Source organism: Cyprinodon tularosa, unplaced genomic scaffold, assembly GCF_016077235.1.
Source record: "Cyprinodon tularosa strain WSP-4 unplaced genomic scaffold, ASM1607723v1 ctg633, whole genome shotgun sequence".
Lineage (NCBI taxonomy): Eukaryota > Metazoa > Chordata > Actinopteri > Cyprinodontiformes > Cyprinodontidae > Cyprinodon > Cyprinodon tularosa.
Genome location: NW_024039378.1, coordinates 779,713 through 798,620, shown reverse-complemented (window position 1 = coordinate 798,620; position 18,908 = coordinate 779,713). Strand labels below are relative to the sequence as shown.

Genomic DNA, 18,908 nt, shown 5'->3' with positions numbered 1-18,908 from the left:
AAATATTCTTCAGTGGTTCACATGAAAAAAAGATCTTCTATATATTTATTACCTTCTGGATGTTTTTTGTTTCTGTATATAAACATTAAAATCTCCTCACTGCTTGATAAATGATGAAATATTTAACTGTAGTTGAAATGTTTTGTGGAAGAGGCAAAGCTGGTAAAGCTTATCTGGAGCGAGCAGCCACAGATAGAACCAGAGAGAGAGGCGGACAGAGCGGGGGTTCCCTCCACCTGAGTCAGCGCGCATGCGCGATTCCCTCCTCTGTTGGCTTCTCTCCTGCACGCGCTGTCGGCTCACATCAGACCGTTGGAGAGCTGGAGAGCGCGCGCAGCAGCTGGAAAAGGACCAGGAATCTTTATTCACTTGTTTTTGATTCCACATTTTTTCTGTTTTTTGTCTAGTTCTAAAAGTAAAAAACAGAAGAAAAACGCAACACATTCATAACGGTACGTTTATTATTATTTTTCTTTCTGTTTACTATTTTAAGCGGTTTGTTATATGTTATTTGGAAACAAATATGTTTTATGACACTGAGAGCACAGGTGTTTCAACTTAACATCTAATCCATTTACTGTCATTTTGTATTCCTAAAATTAAACCCATAAAGTTTACTTTAATAACCGTTACAGAAGTGAGACTTTATTTTGAATAATTCGTTTTTTATGCATTTTTAGTTTAATTTTACCAGCCTTCCATCGACTTAGGCCAGTTTATTGTTGCATGTTATCATCATGATTTATAATCGACGCATTTAGTAAATCTCCACATTAATGCTGTTTTATAACAGAGGCGTTGGTAGGATCCTAAACACTGGGGGGCTTAGCCCAACCCAGGAACCTGTTTCCATACATCAGGAATGAATATAAAGCTAATGAATAATTAAATAGTAAATTGTATACCTTTTTTTTTATATGGGATTTTCTAAGTTCAGCAAAACCTCTACTTTTTTGCTTCTTTTTGCTTATTAGACATTTCGTAGCTAGATTACAACACCAAGCAAGTGTTATACATTGAAATGAACAACAAATAAAGCCTTCTGACAATATTTTTCTAATTCTTCAAGAGCTAAATATGAGTTTTGTTCATTTTTTCCATTAACAATTCACCTTACAGTGTAAAAAACAACAACTTAAATCCAACGCTATTGCAAACCATACGCTCTCTCTTTAAACTGGTGTTGGGGCTTGGGCTGATATAGATAATCTGAAGAAATTCTCATATTAATTTGATATAGAAAGGAGGCCACTTTTAAACAATAATTATTTTTTATTCAAGTTTCCTATGTTTATTAAAAAATAAGATTCTTTAAGCCTTTATTTCAAAATGTTCTTTTATTTCTTTTTCTAAATTCATGGTTCTCTCTGTGGATGTGTTTGAGAATTTGAAGTTTTCTTTGAGCTGTAGATTGTGTAAACAGAAGAAGAGCTGGGCTTGAAATCATTAGAGTGCAATTTTTTTATTTTTGCCAATGGCAGCCTTATTGGATTTTTAGCTGTTTTCCACTCATAATTCCAGCTTCACTGCCCTTTTCTGTTCAATTTTACTATTTCAAACTTCCGGATAAAACTGGAACCCATATAGTTTTCATTAAAAATCATTCAATAAGTCAAGCTGACCCATTAAAAGGGTTTTTCTCTATGTGATCAACATTTAAGGTTCTGGTTTCTTGAGTAATCTAACTGAGACTAATGGGTAATCCATTATAGTTTATTTTATTAGAGAATATTTTATTGTTTGTATTAATCTTCAGACTTGAAGGGTAAACAAAGTTGTATGTTTTATTAGTGATGATTGCTGATCTCCAGCCTCTTATTGCTGTTTGTTCAGCTTTGAGGATCAGACTGTTCAGACCTTTAGAAAAGCTTTAGAACACACCTGGGATGTTTGGCCAAGGAGGTGGGCTTTGTTTATCATCCACCATCCATCCATCCATCCATCCATCCATCCATCCATCCATCCATCCATCCGTCCGTCCATCCATCCATCCATCCATCCATCCATCCATCCATCCATCCATCCATCCATCCATCCATCCATCCATCCATCCATCCATCCATCCATCCATCCATCCATCCATCCATCATCCATCCATCCATCCATCCATCCATCCATCATCCATCCATCCATCCATCCATCCATCCATCCATCCATCCATTCAATCATCCATCCATCCATCCATCCATCCATCCATCCATCCATCCATCCATCCATCCATCCATCCATCCATCCATCCATCATCCATCCATCCATCCATCCATCCATGCATCCATCCATCATCCATCCATCCATCCATCCATCCATCCATCCATCCATCCATCCATCCATCCATCCATTCAATCATCCATCCATCCATCCATCCATCCATCCATCCATACATCCATCCATCCATCATCCATCCATCCATCCATCCATCCATCCATTCATTGCTCTAATAATAAACCATCATATGTGCATCTGTTTCTCTCTGCACGGCTCAGTTCTCCCTGCAGCGGGTCTAACTGACCCCCTGATCTGCCCTGAGCTGCGGTGATGACACCGACTGGGGCGACATTTGAAAACAGGAGGCTGTTTGGGGTTGTCTGTCCCTGTCACCATAGTAACCCCAGAGACGAGGGGATGCTCAGCCAGCTCCTTTGCTTGGCTCTATTTGTTTCTGTTATAGAAAAGGATTCAAAGGGGATTTGTTTTCATTTGGCTCATCTTGTCCAACAGGCAGTTTGGATGTTTCTCCTCCTCCATCTAGTTAGGGGGTCCAGCTTCATCCCTCTGAGCTTCATAAACACGTGTTTTTTTGTCAGAAGAGACAGATGCTTTCTGCTCCTCCTCCTCTTCCTCAGGGAGTTTGACTGGTCTTTTCAGAGCAGCAGCACGTCTGTCGCTGTAATTGCTGCTGTGGAAGAAGTTAGGGATGTGTGATGATAATGTTACTGTTTCCTCCTACTGTTGGATCTCTATTAAAATGTATCTTCTTTCTAAGCTGTTATTTCATGGTTTGTCATTGAAATGTTTTATTACCTGCTAAACTTTTGTTTGAAGTTATTTCTCTTTTAATAAAAAAAGGTGTGCTGTGGTGGTGTTTCTGGTTCTGCTCGATCCATCTTGGTTTCTCCTGTAATTGGTTACTGAATATTTAGAGTTTATTATATGATGATAAAATGTGCTTATATACTTGCTTCTGTTGATGCTAATTTATTTTTACATTATTTATTTGTCACTGCTAATGATCAATGCTTTGAAAAACCTGGAAAATATGTATTTAGTTGAGTAGCTAGATGGTCCCTTATAAACTAAATTTGTTATATGAAATTATTTTTCCTATATTCCTGTTTAGTTTGATAGATTTTTTTTTTAAGACTCTTTGCTCTTTGGGCCTTTTATTAAACAGCTTCATCTCTTTAACTGTTCTTTGCAAAGATCCCGGGCATTTTTTGTCGATTCTTTTGAATATAATTAAATTCAAGTACAGATTTAACACACTATCTCATATTTTCCATTTTTTTTCTTACTAAGCATGCTTTATTATTATTCAGCTCTCCTGAATAGTCTTTAGAAAGTCATCAGTTCTGTGTTGGTTTTTTTGTTTTGTTTGTTTTTTGTTCAGTGTTTTATTCATGTTCTTTTTATGATTTGTGCAAGTAATTTTCTCGCTGTGCAGAAGTCTGCAGCAACTACTTTGTATAGTCCAAATATCAACAACATTTACATTGAAAAGCTGACATAGCAAGAGCTGTATTGCATTATGCAAAATTGCATAAAAAAAGTTCTTTAAAAAAAAAGTAATTTTAAGGATTTCCTCTGAATTTTACTGGTGATTTCTTGGCAGAGAGTTAAACTGGTGGATTGGATTTGGTTGTTGGCTCCCTAGATCTTCTCCATGTTTTTATTCTCTATGGCATGGTGGCAGCTTTTGTCCTGTTCTGACTTTAGTTGTGTCGCTCTCACGGCTTCGTGTTCAGCTCACCAACTGGGCAGCCTGTAGTGTTTTCTCTATAACTAACACTTAAACTCGATATAACTGCAAAGAAAAGGTCAAAGTTTGCTGTATGAAGGCAGATAAACACACAGATATATAGAGATATATAATCCCCAACATTTAAATATTTGTGTCATTTTAATGTCATTTGTTTGAATTGCATAATAATAAGTCATTCAAACGATAAACTTAGTGTATTTGATATGAACACACTCAGTAGTGTTCATTTTGAGTAAGTTTATTTATCCTAAATACGTGAACCTGATGTTTTTGTTTTTCAAATAAATAAACTTTATTATATGAATGAATATTGAGCATGTTAGGTTTATTTAAAAGGTTTCTGTAGAATTATTTAAAAAAAATAAGAGTCTTTTTAATATTCTAAATACATTTTGTATGTAAATAAGCTGTTGATTGGATGCTTGAATTCTAATGACCAATTTTAGGTCAGTCGCCTTCGGTGTATTATTATTTTCTTATTTTTAAATTAATTACCAGTTTTAAATCTGCATATGCGAAGAAGTGCTGCCCTGTTGCCATCACAACGTGAGCGTGTGCAATATTTCATGCATGTTTGCGTTAAACTGATTTAAAACTAAGGTGTCTTTGATGCCTGAGTGTTTTTGTGAAGCGATCTTTTATATTTCTTAATTTAGGAATCAAAGCTGCCGTTTATTTTCTAGTTTAGATGTTCAGAATAGGCCTCATTGATCTTATTTACTCAGTTAAAAACAGCTGAGAGTGACAATAATCAGACAGTAATGATCAAAGGTTTCATTTCTCTTATTGTCTTTATTAATTCCTTTCCTTATATGCTCGCATATTGATGATGAATCTTCTATAGTAATTTTTTGGTTTTCCTCCATGTCTCATATTTCCACCTCAACCTGAGCGTTTCATCCATTCTTCCTGCTAACCTGCTGCTGTAATCCTCGTGGCTGAGGCATTTGGAAATCTGTCACCGCTGAAGAAAGTGTGGGAGCTGTAATCTGTTAGACTGCTGAGCAACGAGCAGCCGCCCTAAAAACCTAAAGAAATCACCAAGAGACGCTTAAAAACAGGGGAAAAAAGCACCCAGTGACTCACATTTCACTGTCCATGGCTTCCTCTCTGGTTTCTCTTAACGCTTATTAATCAGCTCCATCAGTGCCAATGGCAATTAGGATTGTTATAACTGTTTATCTGGAAGGTGTTCGGTTGGTTAGCAGAGACTTTCCGTTTAGTAGCCAAAAAAAAAAGCATTTTTGCATCCCCTCTTAAAAATTCTGCAGAAATGTTAAGAATAAACAGGTTCTAAATATTGGTTCAAAGTAGAGATTGGGGCTGGGCAATTAATTGCATTTGCAATAAAATCGATATTTAATAAAATGCATTTTTTAATTAGAGGCATTAAGTTTTAGTCCCATTACACTGAGCAAGATTTTTCCCTCTAGTTCTTTAAGCTGGGCATAAACGGTGCGATTTTTTCAATCGTTGCAGCAGCTACAGCTCACACTGTACGATGAAACCGCATGATTTCGTTGTACAGTGTGAGTTCACAGCTCACGATGTATGTTCAGCATGACGCTCTGATGCGATCTACCTGCTCACGCTGTACGTCTAAAACCATGTTGGACTCAGCTCCGCAGTGAGATGGCGCTACTTGGACTCGTCTATCTGGAAGCCAAATGAGTGGAAGAGGAATATTAAGCGCACTGCCATGGCAATTTGTGCAATATTATGCTTAAAGCCCTAAAAAGAACGACAAAGATATGGCTGAGCAAACGTGGCTACTACGGTCTGTCAATGTTACAGAAAGAACTACATTTCACTCGCACCCCGCCATGCTGCTGTGTTTACACCAAAGAAGAAGAATCCTTGTTTGTGCACTGACCGATTTGCCCACGACGGTCGATTGAAAATCAAAACATGTTTAATTTTCTCCCGACCTCACGATTCCTGATCGGGAGGTTGTCATTAGAGCCCTTCGTTACCCCCTGTACATTACACGACGCACGATCAGGCTGAAAGTCGGCCCAATGGGAAAATTCTAGCACAACTTTCCAGTTGTGCAAGAAAAGGTGGTTCACGAAAAGGGCAAAAAATTCCACAGTGTAAGCCCAGCTTTAGGCAGCAGTAAAACACTTAAAAAGGGTTCGCAGCCACATAGAAAGTTCGAGAGAGTTGTGGTTACCATGCAGATGCATGCATGCAAGTAGAAGCACTTTTTTACACTAATTTTACTCTAAAATCATGCAACAATAGACTCTTTTCAAGCAAGCTTTCAAAATCTAAAAGCCTCTGATGAAATATCTACAAACTTGGGGTTAGTGCAAAGAAAAATCAAAATAAAATCGCAATTGGCACTTTATTGAAAAATAATCGCAACTTAGATTTTTGGCAAAATCGTTCAGCCCTATTAGAGATGCACTAATACCAGATTCTTTCAAACTGATTATGATTGCAAGCATTAATTCAGACTATCGATACCTATGGAAGAAGAACATTCTCATTGGAATCTGGCTTTTTTTTAAACACCGAATTTTAAACACTGAATTTTTTTAACAACGAATTTTAAACACTGAATTTTTTTAACAACGAATTTTAAACACTGAATTTTTTTAGACATTGAATTCCTTACACTCAGTTTTTATCTGGTAAAAATTCACCTGAAAAAATTCAGCTGCAAAAATTCAGCCGCAAAAGTGTTGCCATTTTGTTTAACGAAAAATTCTTTTTTACTACATTCAGCCAGGAACAGCGCAGCCATAATGTCACCTGACCAAATGAGCTAATTTCATTGGCTAGAAGCTGCTCGACTCTATCGAGTGTAGATTACTTTGGCTTGAGTTCACCAAAAGGTCAACACTTTTGCGGCTGAATTTTTGCATCTGAATTTTTACCAGATAAAAATTGAGTGTAAGGAATTCAAAGTCTAAAAAAATTCAGTGTTTAAAATTCTGTGTTAAAAAAAAGGCAGATTCCAGCGAGACTTTTTTTTCCATAGATACCAGTGCTAAATATAAGCTCAGTCAAAATAAAAAGTTTGATTGTGTTTTTTTTTTAAGTCATAAAGAGGCAGACTGTTATGGATCCAGATGCGTCGCAGTAGAACCGGCGTTTTCCTGCTCCACATAAGCCCCTCTCATCATTTAGAGCTAAGATTGACTTTATCATGGATTCTGTGATATATGCCAAATATAAGGTAGCCTTAGTCCAGAGTATTGGGGAGAATATTGACCCAATATTTGTATCATTCCATTTCTAGTTTGAGCTGGAAAACATAAAGTTAAACAAAGCCATTAAAGGAGGAATTTGGGCATCTTATGTCCATATTAGATTTGATTTTATGCATCGAATAATCGATTTTCTTTCTAGGCTTCATGAGTGTCCATGAATGAACTCAAGTCAGGTCTAATTCTTAGGATTAACCTGTTATAGCACTGAGGGTTCCTGCTCGTATAGTGAAAAAAAGGCTCCTATTTGAGCTTGTTGAGCTCTTTGTTCGGATTAGAAAGTCTTTTATCTGAGTGGTTTCTATTCATCTGTGGCTTAGAAACACATTCAAGAGCAAACAAAACCTGCAGACAACTTTCTAAAACTTTTTCTTGCGTGCTCACATTCTGACAGTTTAATCGTATTCCTTCAGATTAGCAGTGGGAGTCTCTATTGTGTTATATTTTATGCATTCTTATGTTTTTCTGTGTTTTAGTCTCCAGCACTGAGGCTCCGTTTGGCTTGGAGCAGCCGCTCCTCTCTGGAACAACATGTTAGCTTTTCATACACAGTTTGCAGCAATAATTAACTTTTCTTTCATGTTTATAAACTGTACAGGTCGTCCCACGCCCTGCAGAGAAGTGTTAAAGCTAAGTAGAGCTCGTGTTTGGCTTTAGATAACAGAATAAACCTGTTTAACTAACCCACCTCCCAGAAATAATCACGTTATTAGCTTTACAGAGAATATGTGCAGCACAGGGAAACCTCCTGCTGATGTCATCCCCAGATGAGCTGGGAGTCCTGATTTATCTTTTAATAACGTCCCATAGAGCAGGGTTGTCCCGATCCATTGTGTCTGTGTGCTTTTCTCCGTCCTCCTTTGTGCTGCAGAGAAGAGGTCAGATGAATTTATAGTGTCAATATTTGTCCTTGTTTTGTTTCTCAAACAGGTTTCCATGAACTTGTGTGCTTTTGTGTTTTGTTTAGCCGTACACTTTTACGTCTTAGCAGCAATCAGTTTAAAGAGAGAGCAGAGTTTATTATTTTAATTGTTATTAAATTCATATGAAAGTTTTCTCATTCTAACAGATTTATAATCAGTAAACAAAGTTATCGCTCAGGAGCAAGAAAATCAGGCCTGTTTTTTGTCATCAAAACGTATTTAAATTTGTTCTTTAGTTTTATAGTTATATGATTTATTGCACATTTATTTCTCATTAACTACATTTAGTTGTTAGTAAATTTATAGTCTAAGGCCCCGTCCACACGAAGACGAACCCTGGCCTAAACGCACAAATTTTTCACCAAACCAGCCTCTCATCCATACGATGCCGGCGTTTCGGGGGTCTGTAAACGATCTTTTTTTTATTCAGCCTTCAGAGTGGGAAGATTTCAAAATTTCCAGCGTTTCCATCTTTACGCTCTAACCGCAAATTTTTTTTTTTACACGCATGCGTCATAGCGTCGCCTCTAAACACGCATGCGCGACACAGTATCACAACAACAATGGCGCCGTTGCTAATGCTACTCACCCTGCTGTCGGGCTTACAACAGAATCTTCTTCTTCTGGAATATCTCCAGGAAGAACAGAGCAATATCGACGACATAGTTCTGCACCTGAATTTGACTTAACCACGAAAATGGACCCGCAGGGCAACCATGTATAAATATTAGTGCGCATGCCCAACATTTCGTCGCTTATTTTTGCTTTGGCACCACAGCGCCACTTACAGGCCTGGCATACATTTTGCAGCGTTTTCATGCATTCGTGTGGACGCTCACATTTATTTTACGTCTCCGTCTTTACAGCAAACGTTTTGGAAAATATCAGCGTTTCGTGTTCGTTTTGACTTCATGTGGACGGGGCCTTAGTGTCAGGCATGCAGCATTAAAATTACAGTGCTTAGTAAAAAGAAAGAATAGAATAGAATTCAACTTTATTGTCATTAGACTGTCACAAGTACAGAGAAACGAAATTAACTCTCTGCATTTAAGCCATCCCTTTGGGGAGCAGTGGGCTGCCATTGTGCAGCGCCCGGGGAGCAGTGTGGGGTTAAAGTCGTAGGGAAGCGGCTGTTCTAACCCTTGGATTTCTGAATTCTCCCAAGTGGTGCCCGACTTTACACAAGCGAATAAAATGAATGTGATTGGTTGTTTATCAAGGGGGCGGATTGTTGTTTGGTGTAGAAGGCTTCCAGCCGTACATGTTTGAGCCCTTGCCTCGCAACGCTGCCAGTTCTGTTAGCTCTACGCCTGCTGGAGACACAGACGTCCATCCCCGTGAACACTGGGACGGAACTCAATGGGAAAGGAAATTATTCTGATTTCTTATTTCAACTGTTGCGTATATTAGCTGCAACATATGAATCAAGATGCTATGACAGAAAAAATTTGATTGACAGATGATCATTGATACATGATTGGCCGAATTTAGGTGTACAAGCTGACGTATAACTAACTGGCCGGCATGAGATAACAAAACAAAACAGAGATTTTTTTAAAAAGAGAAATTGTCTTAATTTTGCAACAATATAGTCTGATAAAGAGTACATTTATATGCATGTTTAAGCCAGAATAATTTGACATTTAAATACGACTTTGCTCAGGGACCCAGAGTGACAGTCTGTGGGAGTGGGACCTGAACGTAGAATTTCTGAATTCCAAGTGCAATACCCTAACAACTAGGCCACCACTCCCCAATGGTAAAAAAAAAGAAGCTATTTAAGAGATTTTAGTGATCATAAACAAATCTTTTCTTAAATTTTTTATTAACTGGGAGAGAAAAACTGTTAAAATGGTTGATAAAATATAGAGATTTGAAAAGATTTACACATCTCTCTTCCATCAAGTAGAATATTAAAACCTTACTCTGGTTGTTGTGATCTTTGATCCTTCATAAGGTCGACAGTTAATAAGTCATTAATAAGGGAACCTTTTGTCAAGCTCTATAAGTGACGTGCAGAGAGGAGACCTGAAGGTATCTGGGAGGACTGAGCTTCACCAGGTGGAACCGTTCTGGTTGGATGGTAGAAACCAAGCTGGTGGGAGAAAGAGCAGAGGGAGGTGGAGCAGAACACAGAATGATCTCCTCACTAAAGGAAAAGGGGCTGAGAGTACGATAAGTCAAACACATAAAGAGCAAAGGACAGGAAAAATCTAAGCAAGAAAGAAAGGATGTGCTTATGAAACATCCTTATTAATACAAAAGACATGTTCGGATCCAGCTGTTATTCTGTTGAGATGGAATTAGAGCATTTGCTTTGTCTTCCTCATTCATCCAGTTAACCCATCTCATCTTTTAATGCAGAGCTGTCAGATTTTGGGTTTGGACTTTTAAACTCTGCGTAGTTAAATTTTATCCTCCACTGTCTACTTATTATTTACCATCAGTGACTGAGCTTTAATGTGAAGCTGTGAGTCGGTGCTCAGATTGTCAGGAAACCATGAGAGAAGGAGGCTGTGATGCTGGATCATGGTGATGGTTCCTCTTTCACCCTCTGCCTCCTTATTGAGGTCCATGCTGAAGGAATGCAGAGCGAGCGAAGGATCATAACTGGGTCGGCTGATGAGGTGGTTGGTGTGAGGTTCTGTTTTCTGAATGAGTGCGCCTCACTGTCACAGTGGATTTCCCAGCATGCATTTGAGGCAGAGGCCACCAGCACTGAGGTCTACTCTGATTATGGAACCGAGCTGCAGACGTTTGAATGTTTTGGTTTTAATTGTTTCTACTGGATTAGGACCCTGATGATGATGATCATGATGATGATGATGATGATGATGATGAAGGTCTATGAGTTCTTTTGTTGCCTCTTTCATCGTTTTGTTCGGTGGTTCCAAATCTCTTGGTAATGACATTGTGCCCATGTTATGTGGGCCAGTTGATCTTTTCTTTGACTGTTAAGGTCCGACAGACAAATTATAATAAACTGTAAGGACAGTGGGCAACTATTATTTTCCTGAAACAATAAAGGATCTTGAATGATTTGGATCAGCAGCGTCTGAAATGTTGTAGAAATCAAAACATCTGTAAAACTTAGTGATTTATTCCAAAGTGAAGGTAAACAGTGGTGTTTAGTTTGTTAATGAGGAAACCATTGATCAGATCAATGCAGATGATAAAATAAACCTTATATTTCACCAGGAAGCTTATAGGTTGGAGTCTGATGTGATGCAGAGAGGCGATGCAGTCAGATGAGCCCAGATTGATTCTGTTTTCTGAGAGACGGATGTCTCAGTATACAGCGGGGCCACCAGGGGTGGCCACCCCACTCGCCAGTGTAAATTGTGGTAGCCTCAGTTTCATCTCATTAATCCCAGCCAGCGACGTAACATTTAAAATACCACAATAAACCAAGATATGAGTAGGTGTTTACTTAAGTCATGTTTACGACAATAGTAGATTCAAACCCTGAAATTATGGCTTTTAGTTTCTGTGTGCCACCCCAAGATTTTTAGCTGCCCCATCTGGCCCCCCCTATGAAACATTTCTGGAGGCGCTATCGTGCTAGCAAAGCTTTCACACACACACCTGCAAACTGTGACCCTGTTTTTGTTGTAAACCGCATCAACAAACTGTCATTGTTCATTAGCGGGTCTGTTTCCACGGCAATCAGCATGTCTGTGAGCGCTAGCCACAGTAACACACAGCAGCCCTGGGTGTCTGATACAGACTGATACAAACTGCATTATAGTGCAATATTAAAATGCAAACTAATGATAATTTGATAATAGGAAGGAACAGATCAGAGAAACTCACCCTGAGTAGTTTCATTTTTTTTATTCTTTAAAGTAAAAAAAAAAAAAAAGATCCTCACCAGCTTATTTGCATTTGCACATTTGCAATGTCTTAAAGTTATATCCATCCATCTTTTTTCCGTCTGTCTCTTCTTTCAGGGGTTGACCAACCTCATTTTCTCCAACTCAGAGTTTCTGATTTTACAGGTTCTGCATTAAATCCCTGACTGTTCACTAGTATACATTGAAAGTTTTGTTCTTACATTAAAACCTGGTTAAAAAGTTATAACAGTTTAGGATAATTGTGATTTGATCACCTTGTAAATTTTAACATGAAATGAGTTCCAACCCTGACAATATAAACAGAAACATATTTTTTTTCTCTAAGATTTGAGCCTATTTGATCAATTTTGTGGCAGCTTCATAAAGAGAGAGACCACTGGCTGTCATGGTTTTATCTAAAGCTCAGATCCACATGCAGAGAAACCAATCCAGAGAGTCCAGGGGAAAAGGTTTAACAGGTTTTATTGAAGAGATAAAGAATCTCTGAACAGACTCCAATCTGTGTGCTGTATTCCAGTGTTAGTCTGATTCAGTGGAGGGCAGAACAGGGTTTACCCAAAACACGGTCAGTTGTAGGTGAACAGAGAAACTGACTGTCACTCAGATTTCCTGCGGTACTTGAACTGGTCGTAGTGGAGATGATTCCCTTGCTCAGTGTGTAAACTCAACGTCCTCTCTGGGAAACTGGATCCAAACCTCCAGTTTGAATCCCCAGCTCAGTTTGAGGCTCAGTTGATCCCTCCACGGAGTGAAGGTCCCAAAGATCCAGTTTGCAGGATGACTTCCCAAAATTGGCAAACACTCTGGTGTCGAGGTAGTGGCAATCAGCAGCTTAAGAGCACTCCGTTAACGAGGTAACCATCAAAATGGCAACAGATTGTACATTTAAATAAGTTAAAAATGCTGGGCTTCTCAGGACCATTCCTCAGAGTTACAGATTAAAATGAACACATATCTGTTGTTTTCTTATTGGACATAGAATCAGACTGTAGAGCTTCTAGAGATCCTGAAAATTATTTTCTCAGGCATCATTATATTAGTAGACAGGTTAATAAATCTGTTTTAAGCAGAACTTTTGAGACATGTAACATGCAATAAAATATGTTTCCAAGTTTAAAAGAAAAAATATGCAATGCTATAATAAAATTCAATATATCTTTTTGTCTTTTGTAGCCCGAGACTCAAAAATAGCTGTGCCAGCCAACCCAGAGACAGACAGACTCACAGGACACAGACCTAAAATTAAAGTATAAGAAACTTACAAGAATTAAAGCACAAATAATACAAAAACTGTGTATAAGTGATTTTTGAAATATAAGGTTCAATATATAGACTTTGGCTGTCAATGAAATATGGGACACATTTCTAAATTAGATTTTGCTGCTTGTGAAGGAGGATAATCAGTGATGCAGCTTAAAGGGAAGCCATGCATGGATGGATGGAAATGAAGTTGTGTCCGTTCTAGGGATGTTGGCATCGGCTGTTTTTCGTCATTTTTTTATACATTAATGTTTTTGAGCCCTTTATAAAATAATGCACTAAAGGCAGGAATCTGTCTGTATCTATAAATACCACAAATATATTGGGGTACTTTTGCGTCTCAACAATAGTAAAGCATTCAATAAATAAATGTTTGAGCTCATTTTTGGAAAATACAAACCCTATTAAAAGCGTCTGGCTTGAGTAGCTTTAGCTCCATCAGCCACCACCCTTAGAGCGTCCCCACCAACTTTTATCGCAAAGTTACACCCTCGAGACAGACACTTCTTTTTAACAGTTGTAACTTTGACTTTGACGATAGAAAGAAACTAGCATTTTAGCTCAGACTAAGTTTTACTGAGACTCGTTCAGCTATTAAAATCAGGGGACATTAATAGCTGAATATTTCACAGTAAAACATTGGGGAAACTTGATATATAATATACAGTCCTATAGATGAGCAGCTTAGAAAACTGTAGAAATATCCTGCAAAGACCTGAATGGGAACCAGAGTCATGCATCAGATCATATCTGTTCAGATCTGTTTTCAGATAATAACTCTTGGTAATGCAGATCCTATTTCCTGTCTGTCAAACTATGTTATCTTTGATACTTTTTCACTGAAACTAGAAAACCACTTGCAGCTGTTATCAAAAAGATTTGGTTTTAAAGTGTCTCTTTCTGCTGGTTTAACAAAGAAATATTTTTCTATGAATAATCAGTTAGTGGGAAGAAAAGAAAAGCTAAAAATTAGAAAGTTTTTGGTAATCTAGATGCTGATATCCCCCCAAGAGGAGAAAGAGCCATCAGCAGCCGGGTCAGGGTGTTGGTTCTCACACACCGGGTGGCTCTGGTTATTAGAACGATTTAGCTGCAGATTTGATGGAAGAAATCGGGCGATCAGTGATGTGAGATTAGGTTGTGTAACGCTCACTGTCGTCTTTAATTCGTCGGCAGGAAGTGGAGATCTTTGCCGACATGTATCCAGAACTTCACACGGTGATTTCTTCCTGTGTGAGTCTTAAATAATTAAACTTTGCAGGAATGTGGTCCATATTTGGGCTTCCTGCCACTGCTCTAACCCGGTATGCTGCAGTCGAGTTGTTATTGGAAATATGACATCAGTGCTGGGTGTGATCTGTCCTTTGTTCACCTTTGAGCAGCAGGTGGTTTGATGAGAAAAAGCCTCAGGTTGTTTAGTGAAAATACAAACCTATTAGAAAAAAAGAAAAGAACTAAAGGTGTGGCAGTTAGATAATTCGTATCTAATTGGATGTTAACATACAGGCAGTGAAATATATTCACTCGTGCAATCTATTCTCTTTTTCTATTGTAAAAATTGTGTTTTCCAGTCAGTTATACAGTAGAAGACTCCTAAATGTTTAAGACAATGAGAAAATGAGTCATCCTCTGAGGCAGCAGAGGAGGTGCTGGATGAATGCAGACACTAAATCTGAGAATCATGGATCATTTATTCAGGGATTTTCCTTTTTTCCCCTGAGTTTTATCAAGACAGTTGCAGTTTTTGTGCAGCTATGATTTCCAGCAGGGCCAATACTGTCTGTATCAGCTGATTCCATCCATCCTTCATCATCCATCATCTGTCCATTATGGATCCTCCATCTACCAATTCCTCCATCCATCTGTCCGTCTGTCTATTCATCTGTCTGTCCATCCATCCATCCATCCATCCATCCATCCATCCATCCATCCATCCATCCATCCATCCATCCATCCATCCATCCATCCATCGATAATCCACCCATCCATCATCCACCTATCCATCATCCGTCCATCATCGATCACCCGTCTAACAATTCCTCCATCCATCCATCCATCCATCCATCCATCCATCCATCCATCCATCCATCCATCCATCCATCCATCCATCCATCCATCCATCCATCCATCCATAATCCATCCATCCATAATCCACCCATCAATCATCCATCCATCTTCTATCATCCATAATCCGTCCAAAATCCATCCATCCACCATCCGTCCATCATTGATCATTTGTGTAACCATCCCTCCATCTGTCTTTTTTATCCATCTTTATTATATTTTTGTAGATTTGTATAAATTCCCTGACCTTAGAAGCATGGTTGTTTTTTTTTTATAAATGCTAAATGGTCATTATTTGAGTATTTATTCAAATTGACTCTAGAAACCAATTTAATTTAGCAGGAAAAAATGATTTGGGCTGCAACGACTATTTTGCAAATCGATTGATCTGACCATCTTTTTATTTTTAGCGATTAATAATCAAATAGCAAAAGGCTCCTCAAAGAGGATTTTATAAAGAATTTAAACCAAATGAAGCTAAAACTATGCTGTAGGAGGAGATCTGTATAGAGCAGATTGCCAGACAAAAAAGGATTTTTTCTTATTTTTAATTCAAATTTTTATTATATTTTCCCACAACATTGTTATAATTACTGCTCTGAATGGTCTGGCCTACTTTACTCCAGTGCAGTTTATACAGAATTTAAACAGGTGAAGCTAAACTTATAATACTTGAGGAGTTATTTGTAGAACATACTGAAGGAGGAAAAAGGCTTTTAATCTTAATAACAGAATTTTTTATTTATTTTTCTTTTAAATGTTGGTATAATTATTGCTCTGAGTGGGTTTTTCTTTTAGCTAATGGGATAATTTTAATAATCTTTATACTAGTAAATATGTTGATGACAATTTAAAAATATTAATTGCTTCCACGTGATATTTGATGCAGGAATATGGCTTCATTTAATAAGCATTATATAGTTTTTAGCAGAGTAAAATGACTGCTCTGATTGCTTCTAGCTCACTGAGTTCTATGAATATTGCTGCCAGAGCAGTGAGTAAAGAAGTTTAGGAATAAAGGGAATTTTGCGGCTGGTTTCCAGCTCTATTAACTACGACCTGCTGCTGAGAGTCTCTCTCAGTCGTTAGTCTTTGACCTAAACTTGGAAAAGCAGGAGAGAATTGATAAATACAAACTGCCTGTAATGAAAAGAAAACTATTTATGTGTCCAGACTGCTAATCCATGTTTCCTGATTAGATTAGTGGAATGATGTTTTAAATGAAACTGATCTATCATCTTTTGTGTCGTGATGCAAACTTTGGTGCTTTGTAACTTTAGGCTTCCTGCCCGTCGTCAAGATGCATGAGAAAACAAAGCAAAGATCCACAAACATTGTTGTGGTTTTCTGTTAATTCCTTTCAACAGAGCCGTTGCTCCTCCTCTCCTCCAGGCTGCTGATCTTCATCTGCAGACGTTGCCAATGCAATGACTCTTTTTGGACGTTATCATGGTTACCCGTAATCCTGGTGACCCGTCAGTCTGGTGCCATCCTTCTCTGCTCCTGTGCAGTCAGTCGAGGCGATGCACGTCATGGGCAGCGTCTCCCAGGCCAACAACGTCGAAGGGTTATCCTTTAACCAGGACGTAGCTGTTGCTGAAGCAATGTCCCCACCTTCCTCTTTGACATTTTCACACAACAGTAAAAATGGGGCGAGACTACAAGACAGTCCTGCACCTCCTCCTCCTCCGCCTCCTGCTCCCCTTCCTCCTCCACCTCCTCCTCCTCCTCTGCTACCAACAGGAGGAGGACTGAAGAAGAAGAAGAGGGTGAGGAGCTTCTTCTGGAAAACGATTCCAGCGGAGCAGGTTGGGTTATAGTGTTGCTAGAACTCAGTATTTGTATGAAGCTGTGAGAACCAGCCTCACACCAGTGAACTGCCTGTTTCAGGTCAAAGGTCACGCCAACCTTTGGACTCAGGGTCAAGTCCAGCAGGATTTCCAGATCGACGTAAAGAAAATCGAGGAGCTTTTCACTCAGAACGATGGCCCGCCGGCCTCCAAGGCCACGCCCACCAGAGGAGGGAAGACCCGGCTGTCGTTCAGGGAGGCTAAAGACGAGGTTTGGTTCTTCTTATTGTTTGCTAAAGGCTTTTGGTTGCTTTATGGCACGACTCTAACTGTCTCTTCCTTCACACCAGGTCTCCATTCTAGACGCCAAACGAGGGCTGAACATCTCAATCTTTCTAAAACAGTTCAAGAGGTAAATCAAAGAATGAAACCATTTATCTAACCTGAGGATGTTACTCAGTCAGAGAAACAATGACAACCCCCATTTTAAGATCGCAACCATCTATACCACTTCCTAGAATAAAACAAGATTATCAAATTGGTTTAAATTATACATCCCTTTATTCCTAGAGGTGGTGTTCATTTAATCTGAGTCACTGACTAATCAGAAGATCGTACCTGTTTCTGATAAAGCTCTGGGGTGACAGCGTGACTCAGGAAGTGATGGTGCGTTGCGTCTCGTCACCCTCATCCCGAGGTGTTGTGGGTAAAAACAGATGTGGTGATGCTGCTTCTGTTATGGGGGAATGCAAACAGACGGATGCTAACAACATGTGACTGATCCGCAGTTATGTCAGAAATGTGGAATCCTCTGCAACACGCACAAAAGCAGACCGATTACCACACCCAGATATTAAAAACATAAAAGAGTCAGTTTTTTTCCAATCCTACTAGATGACAAAGATTAAAATTTAAATAGAAAACCAACCTATATCTCCTATTGATTTCTCATTTCTTCCTGCGTTGTCCTCCTCTCTGACATGCCTGCATGCCAATGTCTGGACGGACTTGTTAAAAGAGGAGCTCTGCTTGTAGAACCAGTTTTTGCTGACATAACCTGACATAGATTTGTGATTGTAAAGGCCAAAGCATGACCCCTCAGTGTTTATAGGAACAACGGACAGACGGTAGTGAGTATTAGAGTGTTAGTGTGATGTCTGGATCTGATCTTACAGAAGAGTTAATAAAGGTTTGACCGTTCCCCACCAAATATCACCCAGTGCCTCCTCCGAGGTTCTTCCTGTTTTCCTCCTCTAATCATCCCAGCATTCCTTCTCTGACCTTGTCCTCCATCGACCCGAGTCAACCCTATTATGTAGTCAGTTCTAATCCTTTCCAATTTTGTTCCTTCTCGTAAAAATATGAACATCTTAAGCTCTGCCTCCTTTCTTGCTACGTTTACACAACCATCTCCATATTGTACATCAAGGCACGTCTCACTTTGTTACAATGTATTCTTTCTTTTACTTTTTAAGCATCCTTCTGTTCGCAGAGGTTAGCCGTGTTTTAGTCCTTTAGTCATGTATGAAACGGCAGGACAATATATATGATATTGGTAAATAGCAGCTATTGTCCATCACAGCAACACTAATTGATTGATTGATTTAATGGATCTGTATATGTATGCATATATATATATATATATATATATATATATATATATATATATATGGTTATCAAATTCTCCTTTTCTAGATAGTAGAAAAGGAGAACACGGAGCTGACATAACAGGCTGCTGCATGCACAGCGCCATCTTTAATATTTTTTCACTGAAAAAAACAATTTGCCACATATTCTATGAAATTGAAGCTGAAAGGTCAGGG

The 18,908-nt window shown here is 38.7% G+C and overlaps 1 protein-coding gene across 1 annotated transcript in view; it reads left to right on the top strand.

The window, feature by feature from the left end:
- Window positions 1-314: 314 nt before the first annotated feature.
- LOC119798669 (FH2 domain-containing protein 1-like) overlaps window positions 315-18,908 on the top strand; it is a 33,567-nt gene continuing 14,973 nt past the window's right edge. Inside the window, exons 1-4 of the mRNA XM_038308229.1 lie at window positions 315-452; window positions 16,663-17,103; window positions 17,186-17,356; window positions 17,436-17,497. Of these exons, the coding sequence (XP_038164157.1) occupies window positions 16,819-17,103; window positions 17,186-17,356; window positions 17,436-17,497 (518 nt within the window). The 5' untranslated portion in view covers window positions 315-452; window positions 16,663-16,818. The remainder of the gene's footprint in view (window positions 453-16,662; window positions 17,104-17,185; window positions 17,357-17,435; window positions 17,498-18,908) is intronic.